The sequence below is a fragment of the Glycine max genome, chromosome 15 (genome assembly GCF_000004515.6).
Source record: "Glycine max cultivar Williams 82 chromosome 15, Glycine_max_v4.0, whole genome shotgun sequence".
NCBI lineage: Eukaryota > Viridiplantae > Streptophyta > Magnoliopsida > Fabales > Fabaceae > Glycine > Glycine max.
This window is the reverse complement of record NC_038251.2, coordinates 44,680,791-44,699,410: the sequence shown is the minus strand read 5'-3', so window position 1 is coordinate 44,699,410 and position 18,620 is coordinate 44,680,791. Positions and strand designations below refer to the sequence as shown.

The following is an 18,620-nucleotide window of genomic DNA, read 5'->3' as shown; positions in this document are numbered from 1 at the left end:
AGATTGCTGACATCATGACCAAACCATTAAAGTTGTCTGCATTTCAGAAGTTAAGGAATTTGCTTGGAGTCTGCATGCTTAATGAATCTCATTAAACTGATAGTTTATAAACTTTCAGTTTAAGGGAGGGTTTGTTGACTTTTTATATTCTATAACCTTTGTAACCGCTCTTTTAATGACTAATAATCATATTTATTATTAGAATATATATTACAACTGTTGGGTTTCTCTCTTTTATGATAATTTGATGTAATGCTTGCCTATAAAAGGTATCATATTATTCAGAATAAAATTATTCACTCTTCATATCTCTATCTTCTCTTTATTCTACAAAAACTCTCAATAGAATAAGGAACCAGAATGACAAGGGACTGTTGATTAAACCTAGATAATGCACAGAAGATGAAAAAAAAATCAATAAAGAGGTCTGCCCATCACCCTCAATCTCTCTTATTTTTCCAACACTATGATGTGTCTCACCTCCCCAAGCATATCTAGGTTCTGCAACAGATCGCTTCACGCATATCCGATCACCAATCTGTAAGATAAAAAATTGTTAATGCAACTCATGCAGGAGAAAAATAAACTGTCATAAAAGGGAAATTAGACTAACTTGTTTCTTACCATAAAAGGAACTACATGCTCAACCTCTTCCGGTTCACAATGCCATGAGGTTGGAAGATAACTCAGTTCTATTAACAGACTACTATCTGGTCTGATACAATATACAATGCCGATGCTTCCCAGTGTCACAGATCCTAATCCATACTTTGTAGATGTAAGAAAAGGACGAATGCAAGCCCAATCTCCAATCTTGAATTCTTGAACACGTTCCATCTCTTCTGGATCAGCATTCCATCCTCTGGATTGTCCAGGAAATCCAACTCGGATGATCATCATCAACACATAATACTGTTCCAATGCTGTCACGAGACTGCCCAGGTCAACCAAACCTGACATAGATAATTAGTCATTAATATCACTGAAAAATGAGTGCAAGAAATGCAAGCATATGTCATGCACAAGGCACAGATAATAAAATCTATATAGTAGATAGTCAACCATAGGTTCTTCTCTATCCTCTTTTTCTTTTGCACAACATCCGTTACTCCTGTGTTTAAAGAAAATTGAGAAGAAAATACATATCAGAGTGTTAAGACATCCACCCAAAAATGGGAAAAAACATACAAAGATTCCACCCAATGAATTGGCTCTCCAGCCAAATCCAATATCCTGTAAGAACCATCACAGGGGCATGGATTCTTCAAGGAATGCCATATATCCTAACAAATGAAATGTAGTCTACACGGATTAAGCACGCGACTTGCTCACTAGAGTACTCTATCTGAACGTTTTATTTCAAAAAATTTTTTCTTTCATAATCTGATTTGATCCCCTTCTAGCCAGAGTTTACAACTCATGATCACTATCTGGAAAGTAAAGACTGCCTGCAATACATGTTGGACTAACACAAATGATCTGCAATAAGAACAAAGGCCAAATATACATCATTTCCAGACATCATATGATGTTTTAGGAAGTGCTTGGCCTAATTTATTTTGGGTTTCTCTTCTCCTTATTAAGAGAAGCTGGACTCAAACAGAATTCTAATCCCACACTTCCACTGTGGGACTCAAGTCTCGTACCTTGCAATTGGATCCAAATATGACCTCTCCAATCTATTTAGATATTTTAAAGGATCATAGAAATCCCTCCAACAGAGGCATGGACACAAAGAAGCCATTATATTATATAATGCTTAGAATTGGATGTTACTGACGAATGGATGATTGGTGCTAGGGCTAATTAGTTCTGATTTAGAAGATGGTTCCTCTTGTAATTCATACTGTACATAATATAAACATATGCATGTACTGATGAAAATTCACACATACTTTTCCTCACTTATATTTGATATAAGATTTAACCTTGGCTTTTTTGCATCCTCTTTAAGCTGCACATGTTGTCCCCTGTCTAATAGAACGACTTTTACAACTTCATTGGCCAAAACACTATAATACTCTCCAGAACAAAATGAAACAATGAGATTATCTTTGTCTGGAACTCTCTGCACAAAGCTCACCTGCTTCTGCCGATCACCTTCCCACCCATTTGTTGGAGTTATGGAAGTTTTTCTAAACTTCACCCAGTCTCCCAATTCAAATCTAAAACAACAAACAAAAATTATAAAAAAATAGTTGGATGTGGTTAGAAAATAAATATGATATCACATCTATTGAATTTATGGGGCTTAAGGTAGGAAAGGAGGGAAAGAGAAAAAGGAGCTAAATTGTATTGTTTTCTCCGTGAAGGTTCTTGATAGTATTCCATTAGATTACAGACACTGGCACTTATTTATACTATGAATTAGGTCACTTACATGTGTAGTTCTATTCTACAAGTGCAAAAAGCACACTAAGACAATAAACTCCTAACCCTAATTAAATAAGGAAAATAATTACAAAACATAATGAAGTTAGGAAACAGCTAAAATTTCTTCCTATATTCGAGAGGTAATTGATATGACAAAATTAAAAAATTTCCTACGATATTCTAAAATATTTTAAGACATACAATGAAGATATTTCAAGAACAGTAAATAATAATAATAATAATAAAATGTCGTTGCCTTACATTGCAGGAGAGAGACAAACTCCTTTCTTCATGAGTGCCTCCATCAGATCTTCTGATATCCATTCTCGGGGAAGGACATCCAAGATGTCACCTAGAGTCTTGCCACTGAAATAAAACATAACTCTATAAGTCATAGGAGAGACTTTCTTTTGGAATGGAAAAATGAAAGTTGCCAAAGTTTTCTAAAAGGATGGACAAAAGTTTTTCAGATGGTTAAAAGATGAAAAAAAAAATGTAATCAAAATCTAATGAGAATGAGTGCACACAGCTGCAACTTGGCAGTAGTTTCTGACTAATACATTAGCATTAGGATTCCCAAGCATACAATGAGCCAATCAAGATTTTCACGTATCATTTTTGCTGTTCCTGCTTCTATATGGAGAGCAGTGTTACCATCATCATCCTGAGACAAAATAAACAGCTTAGAACTTTTAATTAGAAACATAATAGCAAAACTTATTTCAGACAATAGGCGGACACTGGAATGTCAACTTTCAAATATTTATAGCATGTAACAATTTTTTGTTAAAAAAACATATTCCACCCTGCTTATCCTTGTGCATGTACACAAGCCAGCCTAAAATGTAAAAGATAGATATGATAAAGACAACAATAAATCAAAACTAATGCATACTTGCTGTTTAGGATAAAAGGTAGATTTAAAGTTTATGCACTTTTCAATGTTGGTACAGAAGTTACGCTAGTAACACTTTAACAACCCCTGAACTCTGGCTCACTATTGAGGAGTTAAAATGAATGGTGAGGTTTCATTTGTAAAACTTCATCCTCCAGAAGTTCGGTGCAATCTAAAAACTGTCATTGAGAAGATTTTAGTTCCAGTCAGGTGCTACTTGTAACTGCCTAGTTGTCAATTTTAGAGTGCACCATAAAATGTTATGAACCAACTCTTAGTTTGAGATATTATGTACTAACTTTTTGAAGAGGATAAACCTCAAATTGTTAAATTGCAATTTGTCTGACAGATTAAATGCCTGCAATGGAAGCAAACACTAAACTTTCAAGTTTCAACTATATCATTAGATCTCAAATATTCCCAAACAGATGACAATTGTATAAACTTAGAGAGACTTCAATATTCCATTCTACATTTTCAACAGCATATGTAACTTTTTGAGTTCTAATAAGAATCATGTCCCTTAGATTAGTCAGTCCCCCAACCATTTATAACCATATAAATTATCATTAGGCTTAATTTACTCTGTCACGAAGAGGCTGACTACAGTGAACTGGAGACTGAACTCAGCAATCAATCAGTCATATGATGAAGTTCAATTCCAAATCTACTATAATCAAATAGAAAAATCATTTTATAATGTATCAGAGAGATCAAGAGGAAAAAAGAAAAAAGATCAAAGCACCATATATTCGTTTTGAAACAATACAATAATAAGAGATATGAAACTTTGCCTTTATATTTACTTTTGGAATCAAATTTTAATTTATGACATTATTAATTAAAATTAACTAAACTACTTTGATTGGTCTTGATGAATTAATTATTTGTTTCTTATATAAAGAACCAACAGTAGTATAACACTTAGTGTAATGCTGTAGTTAAACAGAGTAAATTCAGAACTTGAATTAAAACCTGCAAATTACAATCTGCCCCAATACATAGAAGTAGTTCAACACATGACTTAGCACCCCTAGCTAAGGCTATGTGAAGAGGAATGCCATTGTGCACATTATGAATGTTCACATCAACACCAGCAGCAAGAATAACCTACTCAACACCAAAAAACAGAAGTTAGTTAACATCAGATACAAAAGGCACATACTTCAGATTCCAACATGATATTGAATATTGATGGATATTTAATCATTCTAATCAAGAATCTGGTTTACTCACCTTAACCAATTTAACATCGTCAGTCTTAACAGCTGTATGCAAAGCTGTCCGCCCATGCTGTGAATGTTGAGCAGATGGATCTGCTCCGCAGAAAGCAAAATTTGAACCAATTCTCTCTCCTCTATATTTTGCATGAGCAAACAAAATCAGATGACTTAACTATTTTAGAAAACAGAAGCTTTATTAATTATTAGCATAAATTAGGAATACCTACTAGAAGCAAATATGCACTGAACTTTGTTTGGAATAAAAAAAAACAGCAATAACAACAGGTATGAATAGAAAACTATAATAGCCCAATCAACAGACAAGATGAATTCTAAAATCATTATCAAGTATCAACCAATAATCCCAGATATTCATACCACTTTCATGATCTTTCTTGGAGGCAGCAGCCATCCACAAAGCAGTGCTCATAGGGCTTGGGATGTCATGTCAATTGATTCAGCAATCTCATCAGAAGTTGCAACTTCAGCAATCCCATGTTTGAATTTAGATATCATTCCAAGTTGTCACACACAAGTGCAGCAGTCTGCAACATCAAAAGTGTAAAACTAGATGATCACAGATGCATGTGAGGCGAAATGATATCTATATTCAAACACCCACACAGAAACAAGAATGCATTTAAAATGTTGCAATCCCATATAGAAATTCCAACATAAATTCCAACAAATATGAGAAGAAATAAAACACCCAAGAACTAAAAAACTAACCCCCAGAATTATGATAAAAAGAAGCAATTTCCTTTAAAATTAGCTAAAATACCAGCTTCAGTGGTATTTAACTTGCTATTATATGATTGACCTACAGCATATGCTTTCAGTTTCCTACGGATTCATAAAATATTTTATTATCTTTACTACTTAAATAAGGACAAAGAGGTGGCCATGGTTGATTCAGACAGGAATAATTGATTTTTTTCTTTCCAGTTTTCCCATCAGCAATATCACAGTGCAGAAATCTTCTACTGTGGTTTATTCAAAGTAAAAGAATAGACTACCCTCTTTTACATCTAAGAAACCATTCCTTTGCCCTAGATATATTACGACCAGACCCAACTTACTCATGAGGAAAAACAAAACAACGGATACAGGTATAAAAACCCAAGCTTCACAAAGACATTTGTCAAAGTATCCTGATGATATCTATAATCTATCAGTATAGTCTAGCATGAGAGCAAAAACAAATGGAATATAACACCAACAACTTAATAATTACTCTATCCAAAGTAAAAATAGTACTAGTGATAAGAAATAAGAACCATGTAGATCTATTCTCTATACAAAGGTCGCCAAATAAAACAATGATCATATCATCATACTATTGTAAGTATTCATATATTATGTAATTTCTAAATAAATAAAAAATTTCTATTTACAAATATGGTTATTCTGAAACTTGATTACTAAAATTATTGTAATATAAAGCATTACAATATGATTTTTTTTCCTTTTGCTGACAAAAGCTCACACTAAAAACTCAATAGAATAAGGAACCAGAATGACAAGGGACTGTTGATTAAACCTAGATAATGCACAGAAGATGAAAAAAAATCAGTAAAGAGGTCTGCCAGTGTTAGGGGGAAACCAACAACCTGTTTGTTTAGCCCGCAGACAACATACATCAATAAAGAACTATCTATTGAAAAGGTAAGATCCATGACCTCTAAATTTGGAGAGAACTATGGAAGACCACAAACAAAATTTGGCATCAATAAGATAGTGTCCACCAGCAAATTAGAAAGTTTTTCAGTGGAATCAAAATTCAGAAGGAACGCACCATAATGAAGAGATAATAAGAATAAATGTCACTTATGTAAGATATTGAGCATTAGCAGCAATTATTCATTATACATTAAAGGATTTTAGAGAAATATATTGTCATTCTGTTCCAATTCCTATCCTAAATTGTACTCAATTGTACAAGCAGCTAAGAAATTACAGAAGTAGTCTGTATCAATTTTATCCAGCTAAGGTGCATGTTTCGACATGAGTTTGCTGCTCCATGCTACAGAAAAGCCATGCTGTCATTGCAGTGGACTGAGACAGCTAAAGTGCATGTTTCACATTGATCATAGGATATGCAAAATTGATGAGTAAGATCCATTTCTTTCTGTACCTCTGGAGTCCTAGACTGATTGACAAGTTTGGCAAACACATTTTAAGCTTAAGAAGAAAATTGATGGGAAATCTATACTTAAGACATATTCTTTGGATTCAAGATGGCAATTGATCCATTTCCCCCATTTTCCAGTATCACAAGGGCACAGTCAGCGGACTTCTTGGCAACTGCTCTATGCAGGATAGATTCACCTTCATCATCCACTGCATTAGGATCAGCTCCAGCTAATAGTAATTCCTGTTATTTTACCATATATTTATATGAATATAGCTCTAGTAAATGCAAAGACGAACATGAATATGATTAAAGTAAAACATACTCGCATGCATTCTGGTTGGCCATGATGTGCACAAACATGAGCAACAGATGGGCCAAAGCCATCTCTTAATTGTGGCCTCACATTAGCACCTCTTTTGATAAGACTGCGAACGCATTCTGGGGATCCAGCAGCTAATGCATAAACAAGAGGAGGATCTCCATCTTTGTCCAAGACGTCAACATTTGCCTCTTCATACTCCAAAATTGCCTCAACAAGTTCTGCACTGCCACATCTACAAGCTAAGTGGAGAGCAGTTTGTTCATCAGCATTTTGAGCTTCCAGCAGAGAAGATAGGCTGTTGCTGCCATAGTCTGATGCAGCCTTGAAAAGAAGATCACTGTACGGAAAGTACAAAGAAAAAGAATGAATTGCAAAATGAAAATGAAAGCAAGCTCAAGGAAGATTGTTTGTGACTTTGATGCACCAACTGACCTAACACTTCTAACATCCCCGAGACACACATTGATGAAGATGGAATGGGTTTTTCTGAGAAACTTCTAATTCTTTCACAGGGGACAACTCTATCACTGTATTTACAGAAATATAAAACATGTACAAGTCAATTGTTTGGCATCTATGACAACTGCAAATTTGGCTCATTTCCACACCACATATCAAAAACTATAAATAGGCTACATTTTGACTGCTCAATCAGATGTCATAAAACCAGCATAGAAGATACAAGTCATGGATAATTATAATGGGCTTACTTATCTGGGGAAGGCTGCGCGGCCATCCCTGCGAATAACGGAGAAATATTGCCAACATTGCAGTAAAACTAGACCTTTTAGATGGCTTGAACTGCAAGCACTCTCCAATCATCCTCCACAAATCACTAGGTATTCCACCACCAACCACACTGGCATAGTGTGGAAGCAGTTTCTTTGCCTTGACAACTGCTTGATAAATTTCCTCCGAACTTAAACCAGCCCAACTACACAAGCATAGAATTTGCGATATGCAACTTTAGAAAACCAGAATGTAAAGAAAAAGAAAAATTGAATGATGAGTTGATCCATGTACGGAACAAAACCCGTGCCCATCTCTACCAGTCTACAAGCAAAACTCCAGGCATCAGACTCTGCTGATATACCTATTGCATCATCCCAGAACAAATTTAATGATTTCTTCAGAAGTTGCCCCCAAGCCTCTGGAGCTGTATAATGTGGACTAAGCACGGTACATTCCATATACATGAGTGGGTGTTTGAGGAGTCATGCTCAGGTTGGCCCTTCCAACAGGAATGCTTCTTCAGAATAGCAGTAATCAGAAATCACAGCAAGGCCAGTTGAATCAAGAAGAAGATTGGATGTTTTTATATTCATGCAAACAATGCCTGCAGCATGTAACTCAACAATCCCTCGTGCAAGGTCTGCCCCATATCTACATTCGGGCAAAATTTGATGACACTATTCATACTTCATAGTTATCACAGGCAATTGATATGCAGTAAGGCAGAACTCGAACTTCATGGAAATGGCTTTTAAACTGCCCATATTGCATAAATAAGAATTAAGAAAAGCAAACCATCAAGTCATAGATAAAACGGTTCTGGTGAGAGTGAGACGTTTCAAATTTCAACATAATTTTAACCAAATAATTCAATCTTCTCTTTGTTTATGATTTATTTGCATGAAAACAGAAAAGGCAGCGGCAGAACACAGTTAACTGATAAAGTTGTATCAAGTTCCGGCAATAAATTTCTTGCCACAACCTTACCAAAGAAACCACATAGAAAAAGGAAATAAATTGCTGCAACCAGGAATTTGATTAGAGAATAAAAACAATAAAACAATGTTTGTTAGTACAACATCAGAATGCTTGAGTACGTTAAACATATCTATTGCCTTAATTTCATAATTTTTAATCAAATACATAGTCTGTAATATGTTAACACAGAAAGGGGTCTAACGTGAATCTTATTTAGCAAGATACTTAAAAACTGAAGTTTATAATATCTATTTACTTACTTTTTATAAACCCAACTGTATATTTAGAATTTCAAACCGTATTCAAGGTTTGTCATACAAAGATTAAAATAAATTTTTACCACACAACATATCTACAAATTATATTTTATTTCTATTTATAACTAATAATCATATCCATAGTTATCAAGCAATAAAACAACAATTAAAAGACAAAAAATCACTTGCAGAAAACTCCAACAGCTTGTCTCCTTAAAATAAGATAAATGTAAGCCAACTGTAAATGCTGGATTTTCCTACCATAGTAAAAAAATCTTTTACATTTATTTGCACAAAGATTTTAAACTCTAAAACTGAAAGTATATATCTTATTTTGATAATTGAATATGCATGAGATACTTTTACTTGAGATGGAGAAGAGATATGAGATACCTCCATCTGGAATGACAATGATGTGACACTCTCTATCTTACACATATATATACTAATAATAAAAGGAATAAAAAAGCATAACTAATTAATAGTTTTCAAAAACATTTAAATAAAAGTATTTCAAAAGGGTAAAAGGCTCACATTCGCTTTAATAGTCAAATAAAACTTATACAAATACATATTTAGCTCGGAGCAAGACTGTTAAAGTTTACAAAAGAAATTTTGTTAAATAAGTGAGATAAAATAAAATAAAATAACATCGTGCAATTAAAATAAAAACTCATTCTCAATGTCACATCCTATCGGAGCATTGCGTTCCAGCGTCCTCTAGCACTGTTATTTAAAGTCATCCACCTAGTCATCTGCTCCCACGAACACAAAGTTTGAGATCATCACAGGATCTAAACACAAATAGCACACAGTAAGTAAGTTATCACATTTAAAAAAAATACAAATAAATAAAGACATAATCCAAATATATTATAAAAATATTTATAACATAGTTCAACTTAATACAACTCACATCACTTCACCACTTGATCATTTAAAATTTCATTCTTCAATCACCTATCACATTATATATGAATCACACATTCAGGTCAAGATGTAATAACACTCTTCAATTTCATGATAAACAATTAGCAAGTGTTATGCAACAATTATACTAAAACTCAAGCCTATATGTAATGTGGTATCATGTCAGTAAAAAACCACCCTGAGACACTTAGAAGTACATAACAAGACACACCATACAATAGGTATGTCAGGTCACTCTCACTAAGTAAAATCATAAGGTGACCAATCAGGTTCACTCTGTTTTACATGAATGCTCCAACCATATGAAATCAACATAGGCTTAAAGGAGCATTCAAACCGAGTGCCTTTACCCCCAAGGCCTAGACTCCGAAGAATTGGTAAGGGTCTCACCTTCCTAATTCAAGTCCCACCCCTAAAACCATTTTTGCACGTAGATACTACTCATGAATTATATAATATCCACGACCCCACACTCGTGTTTCAAACACATTCAACATATTGTGCTATAATTTAACATTGGTTCCTAAATATGAATCCTACATTTTCCCTTTAACACTGTGCATAAACACTTTTCTCAAGGTAAACACTGGTCAGGTTATTGTATAATTCACAGCTCACAGTACAAGTATTGCCTTATCAAGTGTTAACCATATGCTTATTCACAATCAAATCTCATGTCCACAATTTAACGTCTCATAATGTCACAATCCATCATCACATGTTTACGTGTATCTCACAAATTAACACATTCAACTTTGCACTTATACTCAATCTCAATAACAATGTTATAATCTCAAAGCAATGTGTTATCTCACAATTCATCACATATTCAATTTATCACTTATACAAAATTTCAATCACAATTTAATGATCCTAGTGTAACTATTTATCATGCTAATCTTATCCAAAACACAAATAAATCATACAAAAATGTTTCTCACAACACAGAGAGTAAAATCCCTCAAATAGTTCACATAATCATACAGAAAGAATTACAATACAATAAACATCCTAAAATAAACCCCAATTTGATCTCCTAAGAATTCCTACACATATTTATTCTAATCTCAATGGCGATAAACTCAACCTTTACCTCTAAGTGGGCTCATGTATGTAGTCCAGTAATGATAGCGGTGTCTCTGGCAATTCCTTAAGATTCCTCAAGTTTTTCCTCTTTTTGCTCTGTTAGGGTTTCCAAGCATTAGAGATAATGAGAAGATATTATAACCTCCATTTTACTGTCAACGTGCGACACTAATTTCTCTCTGCAAAAACAATATTCCGCACATCCCAATGGTGATTTGCGAAAATGAATTCCAAAGCTTGTGTCCAAATTTTACAATGATCCAACGATTAACGAATACGAGATTGTAGTTTTACTAGGATAGGTTTTGGGTCTCTACGGGAAAAGAGAAAGCTACAATACAAAGGGAATCTTTATCACCTCTGATGACATTGTTTCACAAATTCTAATGGTGAGAATGTTCAGAGATGAGTTCCAAACCTGGTGCTCAAATTTCTTGATGATCCAACGGTTAACAAGTTTGAGATCGTCATTTTACTAGGACAGGTTTAAGTGTATGCGGGAAAAAGAAAGAGGGTTTTGAGAGGAGGAAAAGGGAAAACGAAATTGAGAGGAAGAGAAACCGCAAAGACTATCGTTTGTCTGAAAACTGACATAGCATGTCTCTATTTATAGCTAGGATATTCTCAACCTATTATTTACTCTATTTTCTTTATTTATTATTTTACAAAGAAATACTCTAATTTATTTTTTATCAAATGAATAAATCAAATATCTTTTTTTTATTTTCTTTCAAACCATTATTTTAATTAATAAAGTTATTTCTCCTTATTTATTTAATTATAAAAATCTCATCATTTTTTTTCAATTTTATTTATTTTTAAATAAAAAAAATTTAAATTTATTTACGAAAAATGGAATGTTATAGATGAGATTATAGATACCTTCATATGGGATGAGAAAAAGATTCTTGACACCTTCATCTATGATGGGGATGGTGTAGTGAGACATTATTGCATGAATATGAGCTCATACATCATTTGAAGAGTATGAGATCCACACTGGTTCAGGAACCAAATAGTTGAGGCTAATGATTCTGGGAATCACTATGTTGTGTTGTGATATTTGTTAGTTTGTTCAAGAATTGAATGTAGTGAACTGTTGATGTTTATTGACCGGAGTGTTATTTCATTGTGTGAATAATTTGTGATTGTTTATAAGTATGTATATATTATTTTAAATTTAATTTTGCGGATACAATGATTGGATTTTTAGGTTATTGCGTTGGTTGAGAACATTATTTGCGAAATCTTTTAGAAATTGTTTTATTCAATAGGATTATTATCTCATTAAAAGTGTTGTTTTCAGAGTTCAATGAAGAAACTTTTCAGACGAAGGAGAATTGAATACTTAGTTTATTGTTAGTTCAACTTTGTAGATACCCATATTTGAGGATACAATTGTTTAATTATGTAAGGACTCATTTATTATAATATTTGAAGTATTTTGAACCAATGAAATTTCTAAATCCATATCTTATAGGCATTTTAGAGTATATTTTTATTACGGGTTGTTATTATATCGAAGGACGGTACATCTCACATGATGCTTTATTCATTTGGGAAACTTTTCCATTTCGTGGAAAACTAAAAAAGCAACCCATGATTTCATGCTCATCCACTAAAGTTGAATACCATTTCATGCTAACGATTATTTACGAGTAAAAATGGTTAAAGAAAATTCTTTTCAACCTTAGTATCTCACGTTCTCAACCTATCCATCTTCATTGTGATCACCACCAAAAAGTTAGGGTGTGTTTGGATTGCATTTTCATTTTCTGTTTTTCATTTCCTGTTTTCATTTTCTGAAAACTGTTTTTATTTTCAAAAGATTAGAATTCTGAAAATATGTTTGGTTTGACTTCTTGTTTTCTGTTTTTAGGAAATAAAAACACTGAAAATTTATGATATATTGATTTCTTGTCTTTTTTGTATTTTTAAATTTGCTTAAATTACATTCATTGTCATCTCATTTTCATTTTACCCAAAATGAAGTTCCTGTTTTCAACTGAAAACATTGAAAATGAAATTTTATTGTTTTCATTTTCTGGTTGTTTTCTATTTTCATTTTCACTGAAAATGTTTTCAAAAATCCAACCAAACACATTTTCATCACCATTTTCTGTTTTCAGTGAAAATGAAAACAGAAAACAGGCAAACCAAACACGCCCTTAGTTTTTCATGAACTTACCAAACATATCGAAGTTGACTGTCATTTTATTCATGATGAAATTCAAAATGACAACATTGGACCTACTTATGTCTAGATGTGAAAATGGTTTAGACAGAGTCAAACTTTACCTAAGCATAGTCTAACCCACTTTATATAGCCCAAGCATAAACCTATTATACGTGACCGTCTTATTTTTTATGTTTGGCCCTGACATTATATAAGTACACTGATCCTTAAACCAATTTAAAGGCCAATATAATTTTAAGGTATCTTTTGTGCATAATCACCTCAGCCATATCAAATTTGACTTTTGCCACCATGTTACTCACTCTTCCGATTTATTCTAATCACATGTTTTTAGATTTTTTTTTTTAATAAGAACACTAGTTGCATTACTTCATACTTGCGTAGAGAAAACTTAAGGAAATAGGATTTCTAATTTTATTTTAGATTATAATATTATATATCATATTAATAATAATATTTTTATTTAAAAATATATTATTGCTAAATGGATTAAGCCATCAAATCTCATAAGTTTTTCTTAAGACCATGTCTGGCCTTTTTAACTAAACAAGTTTTTTAAAAAAAACTCAGTTTGATTTTTTTTGCTAAATGAGCCTGACCAAGTTGCCATAGGATCTAACCTACTTCTATCCCTTCTTAAGACCTCAGACTTGATTTATATACTCACCAAAGCACTTGGTCCAACTAAGTACTCGATTTACTTATTGCACAATATGGACATTTGCGATTTGCATACTCCAACTTGAAGGGAGTAATGAGATTATTTGTACATAATCATGTATATCCCTAATTATTTGTCTATCTTTATGTAAGATATCCAGCATAATTGTTCATAATTTGTATATTAGACAGATTTTTAGGACAAATTTCATAGGACATTTGTAGGGATATCACTCATGTATGTGCAAAGAGTACGATGAAAGAACAAGATCATTGAGCTGGTGTACAAGGAAGTGGAGCATCTAGGAAGGTGTACAAGGTGGTACATAGCAATAGTGAGCTGGTGGAGGTAAAGCACCTACAAATGTAGATAAAAGTGTTGGTTTTTGAGGAAGATGATGAATTTGATGTTGAAGTTGAGACGTCAGGGAGGATTAGGCACAAGAATATTGTGAGGTTGTGTTAATGTAGAAAAAAAGAAAATGGTAATTTCATCATTCAACATAAAATTATAACCATTAATTAACACCATTTTATTAAAGGGAGTCAAAGTGATGCCAAAAAAACTAAAAATTGGAGTATTAGGTAAAATTGGAGTAAAATATAGGTAATGCAAGTGCAATTTACTTTTTTTTTTTCATTGGAGTTTAAAGTAAATGCAAAATAATCTTTCCAATAATTTTATTAATATGTAATCAGACTTCTTAAGTATTTTACAACGCCATTTACATATGTATTCTTACTAACAAGTTAATTACAAATAATATAATAAATTTTTTCCATCCAATAATTTATTATATTGCTTTAACAACTTTTGATTTAATTGTAAAGAAAATAATAAACTGTCTAGTTTTAATATGTAAAAGTTTAAACATTTTTTGTTCCTTTGTCATTTTGTTGATATTTTATCTTGTATCATCTTTTTGTTATTATATTTGTACTTTTACTACTATACTATAAATACTATATCTTAATAATAATTTTACTTTTATTTTATATCTTAAATTTACAATATGTATTTTTTGTTTAAGAAAAAAATAATAGGCTTTAATGAGTCTTAATTAGAATATGAAAAATAACACATGATATGATATATGTTAATGGATGTGATGGTGAAATGAAAAGATTGGGTAGGTGCCAAAAAAAAAATTGGTGAGAAAAAAAATGAATGAAGCCAAAATCTAAAAAACATTAAGATCAATAGTAATGAGTGGACATAAAAATGTCATTTGAATCAATAGTCATTTTTTATTAATTGTGTAAATATCAATAGGTACATCAAAAAATTTTATGGTATGTTATGCATGTTATGTTATTTTTTCTTCTAATTAAACAAATGAGACTCTCAACAAAACTTTAATCAAAACATTATTTTTCTTCTATTTAACCTACATCTATTCTTTAATTTTTTTAATAAGACATATTTTCCAATTATTTTGTCTTTTTCATTTCCCACATATAATTGGTTTTATAATTGACTTTAATTGAGCCTTATGGGACGGGCTATAATTTATTAATGATAGAAAATGTTGAATGAAGAATTCAAATCTGCCGGTGGCATGAAAATGCAAGATGACAAGCAAGTTGGGAACTGAATGTGCAATTTATTCCCTAACTTCCTAATAAAGCAGTTTTATTTCTATATATATATATATTACACTTAAATGAGCAAAGTAACTAAAATGTATGTAAATCATCTAGTAAGATAAAATCGTTATGGTATATTTAAATGCATGTTTGGTTAAAGTTGTGAGAGGTCAAAAGTATTTTTATCCTATAAGTAACATTTTTTCTTATTTCATTTGGTGTATTAAATTTTTTTATTGTGTATTAAAATTGAGAAAAATATTTACCAACTCCAATCCTAAGATAACCTAAGTTATATTAAGATTGGATATACTGGTTTTGGTTTTGGTAGTGATAGTTGGTTAAAGTTGTGAGAGGTCAAAAGTATTTTTATTCTATAAGTAACATTTTTTCTTATTTCATTTGGTGTATTAAATTTTTTTATTGTATTAAAATTGAGAAAAATATTTACCAACTCCAATCCTAAGATAACCTAAGTTATATTAAGATTGGATATACTGGTTTTGGTTTTGGTAGTGATAGTTGTAAATTTTCAGGGATCCTTATAAAATACCAATAAAATATAAATATCAGGAACACATTACCTTAGATTATCAGGAAGAGTTTTAGGAATACTTGGGTCCATCATGATTGATGAAAAAAACACAAGGGAAATTGAATCTTTATGTGATTTCTTATCTATGTGCTCTTCATAGGACCTGTTATAGAATGCTAACAATGTAACCGGTGGCTTCATGGTTCTTCTTCAACCGAAACCTTTTTATTCTTTAATAAGACCTTCATAACTCTTCAGGTGGGGAAAAGAGAAACTATATGTGTGTCAGCGGCTCGGTATATTGGGGACCATATGTGTCAGCGGCTCGGTATATTGGGGACCATAGCCTTCTTATAATGTGTTAACCTAATAGGGTTCTCATTATCTTCTAAGTTCATTTAAGTCCATATCATCTGATCACATAAAATTAAAACCCATTATGAATAAATAACTAAAGGAATTGTCTTATTATATTAACCCACATTAATTATTAAATTAGAAAATTTCAACAATCTCCCACTTGGGCTACATATATATTGTACAAATTATATAAAGAATCTTTAAAGCGTGCATATGTATGCTATTTATTTTTAAACTTTCACCTTAACAATCTGGTTCATCTCATGTATCAATAATGGAATCATCGCGGCTTTTGTCACTACAACAAATGTAACTAGACCCCAATGACCACCACATTAATACATTCAATGACATAGGTCAATATGGATAAATAACATGGAAATTACATGTAATGTGATCTTAGTCATGTCTATTTCCAACTGATCCAAACTTTATTCTTTATATAGATCAATCCAAACACAACATGCTTGTAAACTGTAAGATATATAACATAAGTAAGACTCCCACTAAACTAAGGTACTATCAGGAATTACACCCATATGAACAATGTGCTCATGAAAAACTTTAAGTGTCATACCTTTAGTAAGTAAATCAGCTAGAATGAAATGAGTTCCTATATGTTCTATACAAATCTTTATTTTTTGAATTCTTTATTTAAGAACCAAATATTTTATGTCAACAAACTTTGACTTAGTTGAATCTTTAATGATATCATTAAGATATTGTTGCAATAAACATCTGATGGCTAATTAATGTTGGCAACAACAAGCAAGCGAGTTACAATAATTTAGGTATGATGTCTCATAGCTAAATATTAACTCCACCAACACGATTAAATGTGGATCCTTATGTGGAGTGATTACTATTAAGACATTTCGAAAAAATCAAAGTCATAATACTCAATGATCTCTAAACTTCTAGACTTTTGATATGAAAACATGTAATTTCTTGTTCTCTTCAATTAACGCATAATGTGTTTTACTATTTTCTAGTGTTGCATACCAAGATTAATCATATATCACCTTAGGACCCCCATACAAATTATTTTATACATGCATATTTGAGATTTAAATAATGTGAGTAATTTAAATCATAGTAGTAGCAACAACAATTAAAGAAGAGAATATAAACATACAATACAAAAATAATATTTATGGTAAATTTCAAGAGCCAAACATGATACCTAGCGCATCATTAATCCTCAATCTTTGGATCGAAAAAGATTAATTGCAAGTGATACTCTCAACGCATTGATCAAACATTGGTAATAAGTCCTGTCAAACAAAAGTTGTCGTTGGACACTTCATTGCTCACATGAAAAACTTATATGATAATTACCCCGGTCAAATAATGATTGCCTTTGAACATTTCATTATTCACATGGAAAATCACACTATTTATAATCACCACATGTTTACCATCGCAAGCAATAATTATTCTACCAAATTGTGTTTTCCTTTGGGCCGAGCACAATTCGCATGAATAATTTCATGCAACATCCATGTAAATTCAATCAAATCAGCTTATGCAATACTTTGACAACATGTTGTTTCAATCAATTAAACCAAAAAATACAAGACAATTTAATATAATAAATGAGAGGTATTAAAATTACACAACTTTCACATATAATTTAGTTATATAAAAAATATATAATAAAACATGTAAATATTTTACGGAACACACCCATTACAAGATACCTAACACAACATTAATTTCTAGATAAATTAATTTGTAATTGGTACTCTTAATGCAACGATCAAATATTAACAATAAATCTGTCAAATAATAGTCTTTCTTTGGACCGACTATTATTCACATGAAAATACCTTATAATTGTCACACATTTATCATCACAAATATAAAATATTATTTGGTCAAATTGTGTATTCCTTTGGTCTGAACATAATTCACATAAATGATTTTATACAAAAATTTGTAATTTTAATCAAATTAATTTTCACAATAGGGATTACCTTGACAATATATCGTAACAATCAATTTAATTAAAAAAATCACTAGATATGCAAATAAATGGAAAGGATATGTTAAATTAACTTCCATCACGATACCAAAAAAATATAAAACATTAATTACGACAAGTAAATATCATATCCTTAAATTATATTTAATGCTATCATTGATTTACACTTAAAATACCCCAAGTAAATATTGCATCTTTGTTTTGTTTCTTTTGCTAAGGGCACCTTTTGTTTTCCCCTTTTTTAACAAAAAAACAACAACAACAACAACAACAACAACAACAACAACAACAACAACGACAACAACAACAACAACAACAATAATAATAATAATAATAATAAACAAAAACAAAAATTATATGAGCAAAA

The 18,620-nt window shown here is 31.6% G+C and overlaps 2 protein-coding genes and 1 long non-coding RNA gene across 4 annotated transcripts; all 3 read right to left on the bottom strand.

Annotated features, from left to right (window-relative positions):
- Positions 1-224: 224 nt before the first annotated feature.
- LOC121172695 (E3 ubiquitin-protein ligase KEG) lies at positions 225-3,038 on the bottom strand. 2 transcript variants are annotated; one of them, XR_005888654.1, is made up of 5 exons: positions 2,901-3,038; positions 2,635-2,739; positions 2,084-2,165; positions 625-953; positions 225-538 (listed from the first exon to the last, which is right to left on the bottom strand). XR_005888654.1 is itself a non-coding variant. In XM_041009698.1 (3 exons), exons 2-3 carry the CDS (start codon positions 898-900, stop codon positions 323-325), a joined length of 492 nt encoding a protein of 163 aa, XP_040865632.1. In that variant the 5' UTR covers positions 901-953; positions 2,084-2,290; the 3' UTR covers positions 225-322. The 2 variants fall into 2 exon arrangements, 1 of the variants encoding a protein (XP_040865632.1); XM_041009698.1 differs by lacking the exons at positions 2,635-2,739; positions 2,901-3,038 and having other exon boundaries at positions 2,084-2,290.
- Positions 3,039-4,242: 1,204 nt separating this feature from the next.
- LOC121172683 (uncharacterized) lies at positions 4,243-5,185 on the bottom strand. Its single transcript, XR_005888655.1, has 3 exons — positions 4,870-5,185; positions 4,505-4,625; positions 4,243-4,378 (listed from the first exon to the last, which is right to left on the bottom strand). It is a non-coding gene; the product is annotated as an uncharacterized lncRNA (long non-coding RNA).
- A 1,010-nt stretch (positions 5,186-6,195) lies between these two features.
- LOC102666908 (E3 ubiquitin-protein ligase KEG) lies at positions 6,196-8,137 on the bottom strand. Its single transcript, XM_041009621.1, has 4 exons — positions 7,971-8,137; positions 7,732-7,881; positions 6,948-7,284; positions 6,196-6,865 (listed from the first exon to the last, which is right to left on the bottom strand). Exons 1-4 carry the CDS (start codon positions 8,135-8,137, stop codon positions 6,704-6,706), a joined length of 816 nt encoding a protein of 271 aa, XP_040865555.1. The 3' UTR covers positions 6,196-6,703.
- Positions 8,138-18,620: the final 10,483 nt, after the last annotated feature.

Bases quoted from the DNA above. Each gene is read 5' to 3' on its own strand.
- LOC102666908 (XM_041009621.1), bottom strand. From the start codon at position 8,137: ATGGAATGTACCGTGCTTAGTCCACATTATACAGCTCCAGAGGCTTGG. The intron at 7,285-7,731 runs GTCTAGTTTTAC...CTTTCCGTACAG, and splicing joins CAGTTCAAGCCATCTAAAAG to TGATCTTCTTTTCAAGGCTG. The intron at 6,866-6,947 runs GTATGTTTTACT...GTAAAATAACAG, and splicing joins GCCAACCAGAATGCATGCGA to GAATTACTATTAGCTGGAGC.
- LOC121172695 (XM_041009698.1), bottom strand. From the start codon at position 900: ATGATGATCATCCGAGTTGGATTTCCTGGACAATCCAGAGGATGGAAT. The intron at 539-624 runs GTAAGAAACAAG...TTTATCTTACAG, and splicing joins AGCATGTAGTTCCTTTTATG to ATTGGTGATCGGATATGCGT.